This window comes from Trichogramma pretiosum, unplaced genomic scaffold (genome assembly GCF_000599845.2).
Source record: "Trichogramma pretiosum strain Unisexual culture from Peru unplaced genomic scaffold, Tpre_2.0 scaffold50, whole genome shotgun sequence".
Classification (NCBI taxonomy): domain Eukaryota; kingdom Metazoa; phylum Arthropoda; class Insecta; order Hymenoptera; family Trichogrammatidae; genus Trichogramma; species Trichogramma pretiosum.
Window position 1 is genome coordinate 1,223,675 of NW_019640807.1, and position 16,821 is coordinate 1,240,495.

The 16,821-nt window shown below is 36.7% G+C and overlaps 2 protein-coding genes across 2 annotated transcripts; both read right to left on the reverse strand.

Annotated features, from left to right (window-relative positions):
• Window positions 1–646: 646 nt before the first annotated feature.
• LOC106649356 (zinc finger protein 271-like) lies at window positions 647–5,146 on the reverse strand. The gene is made up of 6 exons (XM_023460513.1): window positions 5,032–5,146; window positions 4,842–4,959; window positions 3,788–4,771; window positions 3,649–3,700; window positions 1,064–2,019; window positions 647–658 (listed from the first exon to the last, which is right to left on the reverse strand). The coding sequence occupies exons 1-6, from the start codon at window positions 5,055–5,057 to the stop codon at window positions 647–649; spliced, it is 2,148 nt and encodes a 715-aa protein (XP_023316281.1). The 5' UTR covers window positions 5,058–5,146.
• Window positions 5,147–5,765: 619 nt separating this feature from the next.
• LOC111694012 (zinc finger protein 436-like) lies at window positions 5,766–14,949 on the reverse strand. The gene is made up of 2 exons (XM_023460519.1): window positions 14,943–14,949; window positions 5,766–6,453 (listed from the first exon to the last, which is right to left on the reverse strand). The coding sequence occupies exons 1-2, from the start codon at window positions 14,947–14,949 to the stop codon at window positions 6,050–6,052; spliced, it is 411 nt and encodes a 136-aa protein (XP_023316287.1). The 3' UTR covers window positions 5,766–6,049.
• Between the last annotated feature and the right edge of the window lie 1,872 nt (window positions 14,950–16,821).

Here is a 16,821-nt window from a genome sequence, read left to right on the forward strand (position 1 = left end):
TTTTATAGTACCACGCGGGAAAAATTACATATTATTCAGAGACTTGAAAACTCGCTCTAATAAACGTTCAGACTACTACATCGACAAAATTCCAAGAGACTGCTCTTAACATGTTTTTGGGGTTCACACTATCAATGATCAGTCTTTCAATCCAACTTGAAGTTGATAAGTAATAAAAAGAAGAAAAAGAAGAAAAAAATATCTCGTGGGTATGATCTGCCGAATCACCTACGCAGTCGATGCGAGTGTTATCCTGCCCTCAGCTCATTTTTTTCAGTGCTACTGAGAATAAAAACGCGCGAGAACTCAATATATTTTCCAAAAATGTGAAGCAAATTTTCCTACGACGTCTGGTTCGAAATCTCTGTTCAGTTATCGCCGCTTTACAGCCAAATCGGACAGTCCAAGCTGGACCATGAAAGCCCGTCAAGCTTTCGACACAGTTGCGCGTCACTCGCTTTTTTCGCCGTCAAGCAACGTCGAATTACCGACGAGAACTTGGTTCATAAATTTATTATTTTTTTGTTCTGTTAAATTGGCTAGAGCCAAATCATTTATTATCCTCTCGCGAAACAATCTCATTTTCGAGCCAATCACATAGCTTCTTTTATGAGAAAGAAATAACATGAATATTTTTAACTTATTTTCAGAATTCCACCTTGGCTCAACGAAATTACTCAAATAGCAAAATTTTTATTGAAAGTTTTAAAAAACTATGAGTATCTATATACATATTGAAAATTATCAATCATCATTTCTTTTTGCAATTGTGCTATGCTTAATCGTTGCGACTTTCATGGACTGTCCTTTGATGCTTAATCAAATGTGAATTTTGTGCAAATTTTTTCTCGCATTGATCGCATGCAAAATCTTTGCGACCTTCGTGGACTACCTTTACATGCTTTGACAAATCCGATTTGTATCCAAATTTCTTCTCGCATTTGCCACATGTGTAATCTTTCCGACCTTCATGTACTGTCTTTAAGTGGATGAGTAAACTCTGTTTTTGTGTAAATTTCTTCTCGCATTGGTCGCATGCAAAATCTTTGCGACCTTCATGGACTGTCCTTTGGTGGACAAGCAAATCATGTTTCAGTCCAAATTTCTTCTCGCACATGTCGCATGCGTAATCTTTATGACCTTCGTGTATTATCTTTTGATGCTTTATGAAATTGCTTTTATCCCCAAATTTCGTCTCGCATTTGTCGCACGCAAAATCTCTTCGACCTTCATGGACAGTCTTTTGGTGGAGAAGTAAATCCGATTTTCGTCCAAATTTTTTCTCGCACTTGTCGCATTCGTAATTTTTCCGACCTTCATGGATTGTTTTTTTGTGGAAAAACAAAGATGACCTATGTCCATACTTCTTCTTGCATTTGTCGCATTCATAATCGTTGCGTGGTATCTCGTGTGCTCTCTTTTGGTGTATGAGCAAAATCGATTTGCGCCCGTATTTCTTCTCGCATTTATCGCATGCGTAATCTTTGCGACGTTCGTGAACTGACTTTTGATGCCGAAACAAATCTATTTTTTGTCCAAATTTTTTCTCACAGTTTTTGCATGGGTAATCTCTGCGTCCTTCGTGTATTATCTTTTGGTGCTTCAACAAATCTGATTTATTTCCAAATTTTCTTTCGCACTCACCGCATGCAAAGTCTTTTCGATCTTCGTGAACTGTCTTCTGGTGCCGAAACAAATCTATGCTTTGTCCAAATTTCTTCTCACAGTTTTTGCATGGGTAATCTCTGCGTCCTTCGTGTACTATCTTTTGGTGCTTCAACAAATATGATTTATGTCCAAATTTTCTTTCGCACTTACCGCATGCAAAGTTTCGATCTTCGTGAACTGCCCTTTGGTGCCTTACCAGATTCGATTTTTGTCCAAATTTCTTATCGCATTTGTCGCATACATAATCTTTGCAACCCTCATGGATTGTTGTCACGTGTAAGAGTAAACTCCGTTTATTTGCAAATTTCTTTCCACAATCGTCACATAAGTAATCTTTGAAGACTTTGTAGGCAAAATTTTTCTGACCGTCGTGTACTGTCTTTATATGCACCAGCAAACTTTGTTTATTTCCAAATCTCTTCGCACACTTTTCACACAAGTAATCTTTGAAAACTTCGTGAAATATTTTTTTGTGCTTCAGTAAAATTAATTTATTTTCCAATTTTCTCTCGCACTTGTTGCATGAGTAGTCTTCACGATTTTTGTGTACCAATTTTTGATGCGTGAACAAACTCGATTTTTTCACAAATTTCTTCTCGCAATTGTCACATGCAAAATCTTTACTGCGTTTGTGTACCGATATTTGGTGTCTACTCAAATGACTGCGGAACTCAAATTTTTTTTCGCACCCATCACACGTGTAAGATTTTTGTTCATTGTGAATTGTATCTCGGTGAGTTATCATTATTGATTCTAGGGTAAATGTCTCCTGACATATATCACAAACGTGTTGTTTGTCGCCTGAAACAACAATATGGTGTTGATTTAAGTTATTTTCCGAGACATCTTTCTCGATCTTCTTCTCACTTTTATCCATTTTGAAGCCGGAATGAAACGATGAATCAGTTTACTCGATGTCACAGAAATTGAACGAGTATAATTTAGCTTTTGGTATTATGTGTTGTGTCATCGGTCGAAGACAACATTGAAACTAATTTGTATTTACTATAAACATAATCAGTTTATGAAGGGACTAATGTCAAAATGGTTTATGATCATATTGTTTACAATTTAAGTACCGATTTATCGTGATTATTTGAAAAAATGCAAAGTTTTAGAATAATTCTAGTTTAGAGGTGAGGATTTACCGATAGGCAATAGGTATTTAAGACATATTCTTTACATTTTAGTTAATGTAAGACAGGTGAGTAAAAGACTTTTCACAGTCAATTAAAAACAAAAATTAGTAGCAGTTTAAAAAACTTTATTGTTCTGCAAAAGAAATTTATGTAAATTATTTTTCAAAATTTGCATGGAGTATACATGTGATGGTAGAAGTTTTCATTGCGTCCCAATGTCTCCAGACAAATCTCTCTTAGGGTTTGCTATGATTATGTACTGTTTTTAAATGAGCATCCAGGTGTTGTTTGCGGCTAGATGATTTGCGACACATCTTCCATTCGAAAGGTTTTCTTCAATTGTGTACTACTCTAATTTGCTTCTTGAGTACATTCTAGTATACAAATTATTTATGATAAACCTCACATTCAAAGGATTTTTTTCTATTGTGTACCGTATTTACATGAGTTTTGAAATTACCTCTTAGTCCAAATGATTTGTGACAAATGTCACACTCAAAGGGTTTGCTGCGATCATGTACTGATTTGATGTGTCTATTGAGTGCTCCTATTTGTCCAAACGATTCATGACAAATGTCACACTCGAAGGGTTTGCTATGATGATGTACTACATTCACATGATTTTTGAGGTCACATTTTCGTCCAAATGATTTGTGACAAATCTCACACTCGAAGGGTTTTCTCTGATAATGCACAATATTTATGTGACATTCAAGGTGCTGTTTTTGTCCAAACGATTCATGACAAATGTCACACTCGAAGGGTTTGCTATGATGATGTACTACATTCACATGATTTTTGAGGTCATATTTTCGTCCAAATGATTTGTGACAAATCTCACACTCGAAGGGTTTTCTCTGATAATGCACAATATTTATGTGACATTCAAGGTGCTGTTTTTGTCCAAATGATTTGTGACAAATCTCACAATCGAAGGGTTTGCTACGAACGTGTACTGTATTTATGTGCACTTTTAGTACCTGTTGGTATCCAAATGATTTGTGACAAATTTCACACTCAAAGGGTTTATGTACTGCACGATTATGCACTGCATTTATGTGAGCTTTAAGGGTATCCTTGCGACCATATAATTTGTGACAAATGTCACACTCCACGAGTTTGCTCCGATTATGTATTGTATTTACGTGTGTAGTGAGGTTACCCTTTACTCCAAATGATTTGTGACAAATCTCACATTGAAAGGGCTTGCTACGATAGTGTACTGATCTTATGTGCTTATTGAGATTACATTTTTGTCCAAATAATTTGTGACAAATCTCACATTCGAAGGGTTTGCTACGATCATGTACTATATTCACGTGATTTTTGAGGTCATATTTTCGCCCAAATGTCCTGAGACAAATGTCACACTCGAAGGTTCTGCAAAGATCGTGAACTGTAGTTATGTGGGTTCTGAGGGTAACTTTGCGACCGTATAATTTGTGACACACATTACATTCAAAGGGTTGGCTTTTATAATGTACTGCATTTGTGTGTAATTTGAGGTTAGCTTTGCGTCCAAATGCTTTGTGACAAATATCACATTCACATGATCGAATGTTCTCCTGTGTCGTATTGATATGTGCATTTAGACTCGCTTTTTCTTTATGCGTTTTTCGATACAAATTATAATTGTGAGATAATTTGGTTTGAGATGTTTTTCTTATTAATACTTTCTCATTATTATATCCTTCATAATTCAATCTGGACTTTTCTTGAAATTGATAATTACCATCGTAATTAAATCCTTTCTTAATCAGAATTATTAGACTTTTTTCGCGCAAATAACTAGTCTCATTCTGGTTTTCTATCTTTACAAAAGATGAAAAACTTTGATACTCAGTTTTACACAACGTTTTTGATGGAGGCTTCAGTTCAGGTTTTACATCTTTGCACTCAAAATCAATGAATATTTTTTTATCTGATTTTTCGTGTAATGACATAACCTCATTTTTGCAATTAGCCTGAAATTAAAATTGTATGATAGTTTTTGATGCTGGATAATTGGAAGATAATTCAAATCACTGGACTTACTGATGATTTATAAATCGAGACATTTCTAATGCTTTTGACTTCGCAAGAGTTTATTGAGTCGAAATCATAATTGTTGCCTACATCTGGCCAAGTATCGATAGGCTCTTGCTTTAAACATCTAAAAAGAATCAAATCCGATAATACGATCGCTTCAAATAAATCATGGCATGTACAAAAAAACATGTTATACCTAACTGGGTCCTCTTGGCTTTCCATATTGTTAGATTATAGTTGTAACTTCATTATGTGAATTTTCACGATAAAAGCAAAGAAAATATTCAAGGTTAAGTTTCACAAGCAGCCAACAGTGTAACTCGAATTCGCCAATTTGTAAACACTTGCAGTCGGCACTGCAGCTCCTTGACGATACTTTCCCCCTCTACCGTAGATTGGCCATACTCAGTATTAGGTCATTCAATGAAACTTGACTCGGCAAAAATATTTCACTCAAATTATGACTGGAATTATAAATCACAATGTATTTTTATAGTACCACGCGGGAAAAATTACATATTATTCAGAGACTTGAAAACTCGCTCTAATAAACGTTCAGACTACTACATCGACAAAATTCCAAGAGACTGCTCTTAATATGTTTTTGGGGTTGACACTATCAATGATCAGTCTTTCAATCCAACTTGAAGTTGATAAGTAATAAAAAGAAGAAAAAGAAGAAAATAAAACACTTCGTGGGTATGATCTGCCGAATCACCTACGCAGTCGATACGAGTGTTATCCTGTCGTCATCGGTGTCACAGCTCATTTTTTTCAGTGCTACTGAGAATGAAAACGTGCGAGAACTCAATATATTTTCCAAATATGCTAAACAAATTTTCCTACTACGTCTGGTTCGAAATCTCTGTTGAGTTATTGTTAAGTTTTGGCAAGTAAAGCGCGATTTTGTGGGGCACTTGATGAAAGAAGTAGCGCCAATAAAATATTTATTTTGTGTGTATCGAGTTAGTCGCCAATTTACAGCCGGATCGGATAGTCGAAGCAGGACCATGAAAGCCTGCAAAGCTCTCGACACATAGCTTCCTTTATGAGGAAGAAATAACATGAATATTTTTAACTTATTTTTAGAATTCCACCTTGGCTTAACAAATTACTCAAATAGCAAAATTTTTATTGAAATTTTAGAAAAACTATTAGTATCTATACATATTTAAAATTGTCAATTATTATTTCTCTTCGCAATTGTGCCATGCTTAATCGTTGCGACTTTTATGGACTGTCTTTTGATGCCTGATCAAATGTGCATTTTGTCCAAATTTTTTCTCGCATTGATCGCATGCAAAATCTTTGCGACCTTCGTGGGCGATATTCTGGTGTAAAAGTAAATACGATTTTGTTGTAAATTGCTTCACGCACTTATCACAAGCATAATCTCTGCGACCTTCGTGGATTGTCTTTACATGTCTTAATAAACTATTTTTTTCTGTAAATTTTTTCGCGCACCTGTCGCATGCGTAATCTTTGCAAGCTTCGTGGGCCGTCCTGTGGTGCTTTAATAAATTCGATTTTTGTCCAAATTTCTTCTCGCACTTGTCGCATCCGTAATCTTTCCGACCTTCATGAATGGTGTTTATGTGTACGAACAAATTTTTTTTTCCTGTGAATTTCTTTTCGCAATGGTCGCATGCAAAATCCTTGCGACCTTCGTGGACTACCTTTACATGCTTTGACAAATCCGATTTATATCCAAATTTCTTCTCGCATTTGTCACATGTGTAATCTTTCCGCCCTTCATGTACTGTCTTTAAGTGGATGAGTAAACTCTGTTTTTGTGTAAATTTCTTCTCGCATTGTTCGCATGCAAAATCTTTGCGACCTTCGTGGACTGTCCTTTGGTGGATAAGCAAATCACGTTTCAGTCCAAATTTCTTCTCACACTTTTCACATGCGTAATCTTTGCGACCCTCGTGGACTATCCTTTGGTGGACAAGCCTATGCTGTTTAAGTTTAAATTTCTTCTCACATTTTTCACATGCGTAATCTTTTCGACCCTCATGAACTGTAGTTATGTGTATGAGCAATTTCCATTTATTTACAAATTTTTTTCTGCAATCGTCGCATGAGTAATCTTTGAGTACTTTAAGGGCCAAATCTCTCTGACTTTCGTGCACTCTCTTTATATGCACGAGCATACGATGTTTATTTGCAAATTTCTTCGCGCACTTTTCACATAAATAATCTTTGAAAACTTCGTGAAATATTTTTTTATGCTTCAGTAAAATTAATTTATTTTCAAATTTTCTCTCGCACTTGTTACATGTGAAATTTTCGTGATCTTTATGTACTAATTTTTGATGCGTAAACAAACTCGATTGTTTTACAAATTTCTTCTCACAGCTGTCACACGCAAAATCTTTGCGGCCTTTGTGTACTGACATATGGTGTCCACTCAAATGACTTCGGAACTCGAATTTCTCGTCACACTGATCACACGCGTAATTTTTTTGTTCGTTGTGATTTGTGTCTCGGTGTGTTATCAAGCTCGATTCCAGTGTAAATTCCTCCTGACAAATATCACAGAAGTGTTGTTTGTCGTTCGAAACTACGACGTCCAGTTCACTTAAATTATTTTCCGAGGTAACTACTTCGAAATTCTGAGTTTTATCCATTTTCGAGGTTAAATTAAACGTTGAATTCTTTCTATTTAGTACTACGGAAATTGAACAAGTATAATTTATCTTTTGGTATTATGTGTTGTGTCATCGGTCGAAGACAACATTGAAACTAATTTGTATTTACTATAAACATAGTCAGTTTATGAAGGGTACTTTATAGTACCACGCGGGAAAAATAACGTATTATTCAGAGACTTGAAAACTCGCACTAATAAACGTTCAGACTACAACATCGTCAAAATTCCAAAAGACTGCTCGTAACAAGTTTTTGGAGTTGACACTATCAATGATCAGTCTTTCAATCCAACTGGAAGTTGATAAGTGAGAAGAAGAAGAAAAAGAAGAAAATAAAACACTTCGTGGGTATGATCTGCCGAATCACCTACGCAGTCGATACGAGTGTTATCCTGCCGTCATCGGTGGCCCAGCTCATTTTTTCAGTGCTACTGAGAATGAAAACGTGCGAGAACTCAATATATTTTCTATACCAAATATGCAAAACAAATTTTCCTTCTACGTCTGGTTCGAAATCTCTGTTGAGTTATTGTTAAGTTTTGGCATGTGAGGCGCGTTTGTGTGGGGCGCTTGATAAAAGAAGTATCCCTAAAAGAATATTTATTTTGTGTGTATCGAGTTAGTCGCCGCTTTACAGCCAAATCGGACGGTCGAAGCTGGACCACGAAAGCCCGTCAAGCTCTCGACACAGTTGCGCGTCACTCGCTTTTTTCGCCGTCAAGCAACGTCGAATTACCGACGAGAACTTCGTTCATAAATTTATTATTTTTTTGTTCTGTTAAATTGGCTAGAGAAAAATCATTTATTATCCTCTCGCGAAACAATCTCATTTTTAAGCCTATCACATAGCTTCCTTTATGGGAAAGCAATAACATGAATATTTTTAACTTATTTTCAGAATTCCAGCTTGGCTCAACGTAATTACTCAAATGGCAAAATTTTTATTGAAATTTTAGAAAAACTTTGAGTATCTATACATATTTAAAATTGTCAATCATTATTTCTTTTCGCAATTGTGCCATGCTTAATCGTTGCGACTTTTATGGACTGTCTTTTGATGCTTGATCAAATGTGCATTTTGTCCAAATTTTTTCTCGCATAGATCGCATGCATAATCTCTGCGACCTTCGTGAACTATTTTTTGGTGCTTAAATAAATTCGATTTTGTTCCAAATGCCCTCTCACAATTGTTGCATGCAAAATCTTTGCGACCCTCGTGGACTGTACTTTGGTGAACAAGCATTTGCTGTTTAAATCCAAATTTTTTCTCGCACTTGTCACATTCGTAATCTTTGTGACCTTTGTGTATTGTTTTTTGGTGTAAGAGCAAAGTTGATTTAAATCCAAATTTTTTTTCGCACTTGTCACAAGTGAAATCTTTGCGACCTTCGTGAACTGTCCTTTGGTGCTTTAGCAGATCCGATTTTTGTCCAAATTTCTTTTCACAAATGTTGCATATGTTATCTTTGCGACCTTCGTGGACTGTTTGCTGGTGAAAAAGCAATTGTACTTTTTGTCCAAATTTCCTATCGCATTTGTCGCATGCGTAATCTTTGCGACCCTCGTGGACTATCCTTTGGTGGACAAGCCAATGCTGTTTAAGTCCAAATTTCTTCTCGCATTCGTCGCATGCGTAATCTTTTCGACCTTCGTGGACTGTCTTTTGATGTAAAAGTAAATTCTGTTTTTGTGCAAATTTCTTCTCACACCTGTCACAAGCGAAATCTTTCCGACCTTCGTGAACTGTCCTTTGGTGCTTTATCAAATCCGATTTTTGTCCGAATTTTTTCTCGCACAGGTTGCAGACGTAATCTTTACGTCCTTCGTGGACTGCTTGTTGGTGAAAAAGCAATTGTACTTTTACTCCGAATTTCTTATCGCATTCGTCGCACGCGTAATCTTTACGACCCTCGTGTACTGTCTTCTGGTGCACAAGCAGATAATATTTTTGTCTAAATACTTTCTCGCATCTATCACACGCGTAATCTTTTCGACCCTCATGAACTGTAGTTATGTGTATGTGCAAGTTCCATTTATTTACAAACTGTTTCCTGCAATCGTCGCATGAGTAATCTTTGAGGACTCTAATGGCCAAATCTCTATGACTTTCGTGCACTGTCTTTATATGCACGAGCAAACGATGTTTATTTCCAAATTTCTTCCCACACTTTTCACATAAATAATCTTTGAAAACTTCGTGAAATATTTTTTTATGCTTCATTAAAATTAATTTATTCTCAAATTTCCTCTCGCATTTGTTACATGAGAAATCTTTTCGATCCTTGTGTACTAATTTTTGATGCGTAAACAAACTCGATTGTTTTACAAATTTCTTCTCACAGCTGTCACACGCAAAATCTTTGCGGCCTTTGTGTACTGACATATGGTGTCCACTCAAATGACTTCGGAACTCGAATTTCTCGTCACACTGATCACACGCGTAATTTTTTTGTTCGTTGTGAATTGTGTCTCGGTGTGTTATCAAGCTCGATTCCAGTTTAAATTCATCCTTACAAATATCACAGAAGTGTTGTTTGTCGTTCGAAACTACTACGTCGTGTTCACTTAAATTATTTTCCGAGGTAACTACTTTGAAATTCTGAGTTTTATCCATTTTCGTGATTAAATTAAACGTTGAATTCTTTCTATTTAGTACTACGGAAATTGAACAAGTATAATTAATCTTTTGGTATTATGTGTTGTGTCATCGGTCGAAGACAACATCGAAACTAATTTGTTTTTACTATAAACATAATCAGTTTATGAAGGGACTAATGTCAAAAAGGTTTATGATCATATATTGTTCACAATTAAAGTACCGATCTTTTTGTTTATACATTATCCTAACAATATTTGAAATTAATTTAGAAATCGAACGTAGCGACGATTCCTTCGAGGAATTTTCTGGCCTTCCAAGACTTACAAGGAGTGAATTTGATCTCCAGGTCATCAAATGCAGTGAAATTGTTTTTGTGGACTCCTCGTACCTTGCAATGAAGCCCCCCTGTAGTTAGTTTGAACCAATGGGCCCTTTAACCCCCATATTAAGCATGATGAAGTTTTTAATATTATTTGATGTTAATAAATACCATATAATAGCATATCATGGTATCCGGTTCAAACTGTCAATTTCAACTGATTGAAAAGTATTGGTACTTTGACCTTTTCAAATTTTAAATACTTGTTCAAAAAATAAACACTAACACAATTGGTTTACTGTGCAAGTCTTAAAGAGCGGACCAATTTGAGCTACATTTTTTCTTCTATTGCGTTTTCTAGCGAGTAGTGTTTTTGGTCATTTGTCGTATTTTTAAAAGGGTACCGATTGAGCTTCATCACCAAGGTCGAGTACACTTTTTCAGAACATGAATGGTTATGGACACTACTACGGGTGAGACGATCGAACTCATAGGTCACTCTCAAACAGTACTTTTATGACTTACATTTCGGCAATAAGGTAAAATGAAAAGAAATGTGTGCTGAACTGCTCATACAGAGCAATCTGCGCGTTCGATCATCTCATCCGTAGTAGTGGCCCAAAGTATTGAAAAAATTTTACACGTAAAGTATATGAAAAAGACTCACGGAAACAGCTGTATCTCAGTACAAAATCAAAGTTTTGGAATTTAGAGTAATGCAATGAAAAGGGGGGAAAAAATCCTATTCAAAAATCCAATAAAAATTGGGAGTTTAAGGTGTTTACAAGCCTTTACTAGTACCAATACTTTTTAATCAGTTTGTCTTGACTGTTTTAGCCTGATACCACGATATGCTATTACGCGGTATTTTGTAACATTAAATAATATTAAAAACGTCAACTAACTATTGGGAGCTTTGTCATTAGGTACGAGGAGTCCACACAAAAATGTTCACTACATTTAATGACCTGGAGATGAAATTCACTCCTTAACAGTGCATTACTATAGCTAGACTATTTAGATACGACCATTTAGAAAACCCATTCAGATGCGATCAATCAACCTCTCGAGTTCATCGACTCTAAAATGTTAGAATAAGTAACTGCCCTTTGTAGAAGGCCGCAGTGGTAGATTAGAAAAAGTGTCTCCCCCACTCGAACTTGCTTTTGGTCTCACGCCATTCTAATTTAATCACGAGGTCTCTCAATAATTTTTAAGAAATTTAAAAAAACATTTTTAAATTTAAATTTTATCATTAATTGAGTAAATTTATCTGAATCGTTCACTAACAAAGATTTGATCAATTTGCAGAAGAGGGTAATTTCGTTAGGTTTATAAAAAAATTCTGTAGGCAGCTAAATGCTCGCCCTATTCACAGCTCCAAACCAGAAGTGAAAAAATTCTCGGCTTGACGTTGCATAAGCCAAAAAGTACATGGAGAATGGCAATTAATAGTCGTTTGGTTAAAAATGAAGCACAATGACAATGAACGAAGATGTAATGATAGTGGAGTTGAACGTCCGAGGTTCACATAATACACAACTATTTCAGCACAATTTTTATTGAAATATTAGAATAACATATGTACGAATATCTGTAATACATATTTAAAATTGTCAATCATCATTTTTTTTCGCACTTGTGCCATGCTTAATTTTTGCCACCTGCAAGAGTGAGTGCTCCTTTTGTCCGAATTTTCTCTCGCATTTGTCGCATGAGAAATTTTTGCAACCATCGTGAACTATTTTTATGTGCATGAGCCAACTATATTTATATCCGAATTTTTTTTAACACTTGTCGCATGCGTGATCTTTATGTCATTTGTGAACTGTTTGTTGGTGGAAAACCAAATGCGATTTTTGTCCAAATTTTTTCTTACACTTGTCACATGCAAAATCTTTCCGACCCTCATGAACTGTAGTTATGTGTATGAGCAAGTTCCATTTATTTACAAATTTTTTTCTGCAATCGTCGCATGAGTAATCTTTGCGAAGTTCGTGAACTGACTTTTGGTGCCGAAACAAATCTATTTTTTGTCCAAATTTCTTCTCACAGTTTTTACATGGGTAATCTCTGCGTCCTTCGTGTATTATCTTTTGGTGCTTTAACAAATTCGATTTTAGTCCAAACTTCCTTTCGCAATTTTCACACACATAATCTTTGCGACCTTCGTGGACTGTTTGTTGGTGGAAAAGCAGATGTAATTTTTGCCAAAATTTTTTCTCACACTTATTACATGCAAAATCTTTCTGACCTTCGTGTACAGTCTTTTGGTGGTAGAGCAAAATCGATTTCTGTGCACATTTTTTTTCACACTTGTCACATGTGAAATCTTTTCGACCTTCGTGTATTGTCTTTTTGTGCACGAATAAATCGGCTTTTCGTCCGAATTTCTTCTCACATTTGTCACATGCAAAATCTTTGCGCCCTTCGTGAACTATTTTTTGATGTTGTAATAAATTGCCTTTTTGTCCAAATTTCTGCTCACATTTGTCACATGTGAAGTCTTTGCAACCCTCGTGCACTGTTTTTTGGTGTCTGAGCAAGTGACATTTTAGTCCAAATTTCTTCTCGCATTCGTCGCATACGTAATCTTTGCGACCTTCGTGGACTGTTTTTTGGTGCTCTATCAAATGCCATTTTTTTTCCAAATTTTTTCTCGCATTTGTCACATGAGTAATCTCTGCGATCTTCGTGAACAGTTTTTTGGTGATGGAGTAAATGGGATTTGAATCCAAATTTTTTTTCGCACTTGTCACATGTGTAATCTTTGCGATCTTCGTGGACTGTACTTTGGTGCTTTAACAAATCCGATTTTTGTCCACATTTCTTCTTGCACTTGTCGCATTCATAATCTCTCCGACCCTCGTGGATTATTTTTTGGTGCTTTAGCAAACTCCTTTTATATCCAAATTTTTTATCACAATGTTTACATTGGTAATCTTTGAAGACATCGTGTACTGTCTTCGAGTGGAAGTATGAATGCGTTTGTTTTTTATACTTTTTTACGCACTTGTCATCTGCAAAATCTTTCGCACTATCGTGTATCGTTTTTATGTGCGCGAGCAAACTTCGTTTTTCTCCGAATCTCTTGGCGCACCTTTCACACAAATAATCTTTGAAAATGTCGTGGAATATCTTATTATGCTTGAGTAAAGTTGATTTATTTTCAAATTTTCTCTCGCACTTATTGCAAATGAAATCTGCACAATCTTTGTGTACTAATTTTTGGTGAGTTAACAAACTTGATGTTTTCAAAAATTTCTTCTCGCACTGGTCACATGAGAAATCTTTCGAGCCCTTGTGTACCGATATTTGGTGTCTACTTAAATGACTTCGGAACTCGAATTTCTTTTCGCACTTGTCACATACGAAATCTTTTCGTTCATTGTGAATTGTGTCGCGGTGTGTTAACATGATTGATTCTTGTGTAAATGCCTCGTGGCAAATATCACAAACGTGTTGTTTGTCGTCTGAAACCACAATTTCATGATCACTGAAATAATTTTTTTTCTCCTCATTTTTATCCATTTTGGCGCTTAAAATAAACGATGAGTCCTTCTATCTCGAAAATTGAATAAGTAAAATTGATCTGTTTGGCGTTATGGCTTGTTTCGTCGGGAAGGACAGCATTAAAACTAATTAATGTTCACTATAAACATGACCAGTGTGTCGAGGGACTAATGTCAAAATTGTTTATGACCATATTGTTTACACGAAGGTACTATAATCTATCCGTTTATACATTGCTGTTACAAAATTTGAAACAATTTAAAATTCTAAGTTGGCAACCACTCCTTCGAGGAAGTTATTACCCTTCCAAAACTATGTTCTTCTTAAAAAACTTCCATTATACAACATTGAGTTCGCAACAAAAATCATCGAGTAAATAGATTTACAATGAAAAAATTTGATATTCATTCCCAAATTCGCCGTCCCCCACGCCATGGCGGGATTGGCGTACTCCGTAATCCAACACTGTGGAGTGCCGATGTTACCATTTATTTATATGTATAATATCGATCGCCAGCAACTATCGTAAGAATCGGAACCGAGATAAGTAATTGTTGAAAAAAGATTGAGGGAGAATAAATTAGATGTAAGAAGGCAGCTCGCGCGCAAAATAGTTCCGTCCATTAGCTAATGTGCACACACTGCCGCCCTGGTATTATATTATTAAAAAATACGAGGTGCCGCAAATAAACTTACGCACACGATGTGCGCACCACGAAATTACATATTATGCATATAGGTACGTACACGAAGTACTGCTAGCAGATATAGTCGCGCGCAGCCACTAACCTTTTTTCACCGATAATTTCACCATACACGATATAAAGAGAGCAATGCAGCGTTGCCCATACGTCGTACGCAGCTTATACACTTGGAAGCGCGAGAGCATTTGTATATACGACACGATCGTAATAAACGACAAGTTTTAATGTATCATATATGCGTGAGTGTGCGAGTTGCGTACGTGTGCGTACCCGGAAGGCTATATCGCGAGAGAGAGAGACAGACGGACTTCAACTACTTACCAGTCATTATGATGCATTAAACACATTGTAAGCTCTATTGCTCCTGTTGCAGGCTCCGCTATGTAACGCGCGTCTGTATATCATAATGGAGAATTGAAGAGTGCACTGCACCGCGCATCGTGTCCATGCACTTTGGATTTACCGAGCACATACATGCGTTTGCGTTTGGTTTATTGCTTGTACTTTTTCTCTGTACATCACACTGTCGATTGATGAAAAAACAGTCCAATCGCGGTTGATTGTGTGGATACTTTCAAATTTTCTTGTAAACGTATGTAATGATGGGAATGATCGAGAAACGTGAATTGCGTGTTAGAACACACTGATTAATCTTTGCGTTATTTACTAATTATCATCGTACGTGGAGTGGATTATCAAAGCGAACCGAGCCGATTTTTGCGTCCAATTTTTATACAAGCATTACATACTGAATATTTGATAGGTAAATCTTGACGATCTCTACCCTATCATATTCCCGGGGAATATAATCGTGTGAACATAAAAATTTTTACTTAGCTGCCACACGCACATTTCTTTTCCTCCCTCTCGCTGACTCGATCTCCGCACACACGAGAGAGAGAGCACGTGTTCTCTCGGGCGCGCAATGTCGATCGTCCTTGATGAATCTCGATAATGGATCCTTGAATTATCACCTCTTTTTTGTCGCTCCATCTCTCGCTCTTTCTCTTATCGACGCGTGGCGGTACGTGGCAGCGCATAATATATACACTTACGCACACTCGCACGAGCGCGAGATCGAGATCAAAATTTTTTCACCGCACATAGATACTACCATGTATGTACGCGAGATAATTTGAATAAAGAGAGCAGCGTTCGCGGGCCGCGTTACTATCTTTTTCTCTCTTTCTCTCTCTCGCTCGCGGTCGCTCTTCGCGGCGCGAGGTGTCCTTGCGGTTCACGGTCATCTTTATAAAACATATATAATGACAATAATAATGTCTCACTCGGCGGCAGCTCGACCGAGCTCGCTTTTATATGTATAATCCAACGAGTATATACGTTTTGCAGCCGCGAGTCTGTGTCTCTGCGACTCCGCGCGATCGAGAATCGAGGTCTTTGGGCCATGCAAAAAGACAATTTTATCTCTCTCTCTCTCTCTTTCTCTGTCGCGCGCGCTTTTTCAAGTACACGCGCATACTCGCACGATATATACAATATACTTCGAACAAGCTCGGTTAAAAGAGCCAAATTGCTTCGCACCTTTTGTCGCGCGCGCACAGCCGTTTCTTGCAGCTGCAGCTGCTGTTCTGTATAGTCATTGTTGAGTCGATCAAAAGTATGTGATCGCGCGACGTATCGATCTGAACGATTATGAAATTTCGTTTGCAACGAGTAAGGGGGTCTATACTTCCTCCTATAATGCCAAATACCGTATATAAAATGTTTCTCCCCTTTCTTACGAATCGATCCCGAATCGGCACGCGATATTTCAAAAGTTTTGAAAGAATCTCCACACATAACGCGCGCTCTTCGACTTTTGAAATTTCGATTTTTTTATGCTTTATATCTTGTCCGAGTTTATTTTAAAAATCTCTCGACTATTAATACCTTTTTTTTAACAGCGTCGACAAGGATCTCTCCATCTCCTATTATACAGAAGGTGATTTCTGCCGATTACGCAAAAGAGCGTAAATAATCGAGTAGCGCGATGATGACGATCGTTGCGAAAGGAATCTTTCCTCCTCCTCGTCTGACCCGAACCAGATAATACTTTTACACGCTTTTTGGGTCAAAATCGAGATATACATTTTTACCTCTTTTTTTTCCTTTTCATCTGTCTCGATTCTTGTTCAGCTGCCACCGACCGAGAAACATTTGGGGGATTACACAATGATTTTGACGATAATATTCCGGGTCT

What these genes read in the sequence shown, in the direction of transcription:
- LOC106649356 (XM_023460513.1), bottom strand. Translation starts at nt 5,057, where the DNA reads ATGGAAAGCCAAGAGGACCCAGTTAG. An exon ending in AGCCAAGAGGACCCAGTTAG is followed by an intron (nt 4,960 to 5,031) that starts GTATAACATGTT and finishes GATTCTTTTTAG; the next exon opens with ATGTTTAAAGCAAGAGCCTA. An exon ending in TCAGAGAAAACCCTTCGAGT is followed by an intron (nt 2,020 to 3,648) that starts GTGAGATTTGTC and finishes AGAAAAATTTTG; the next exon opens with CCTACAAAGTCTTCAAAGAT.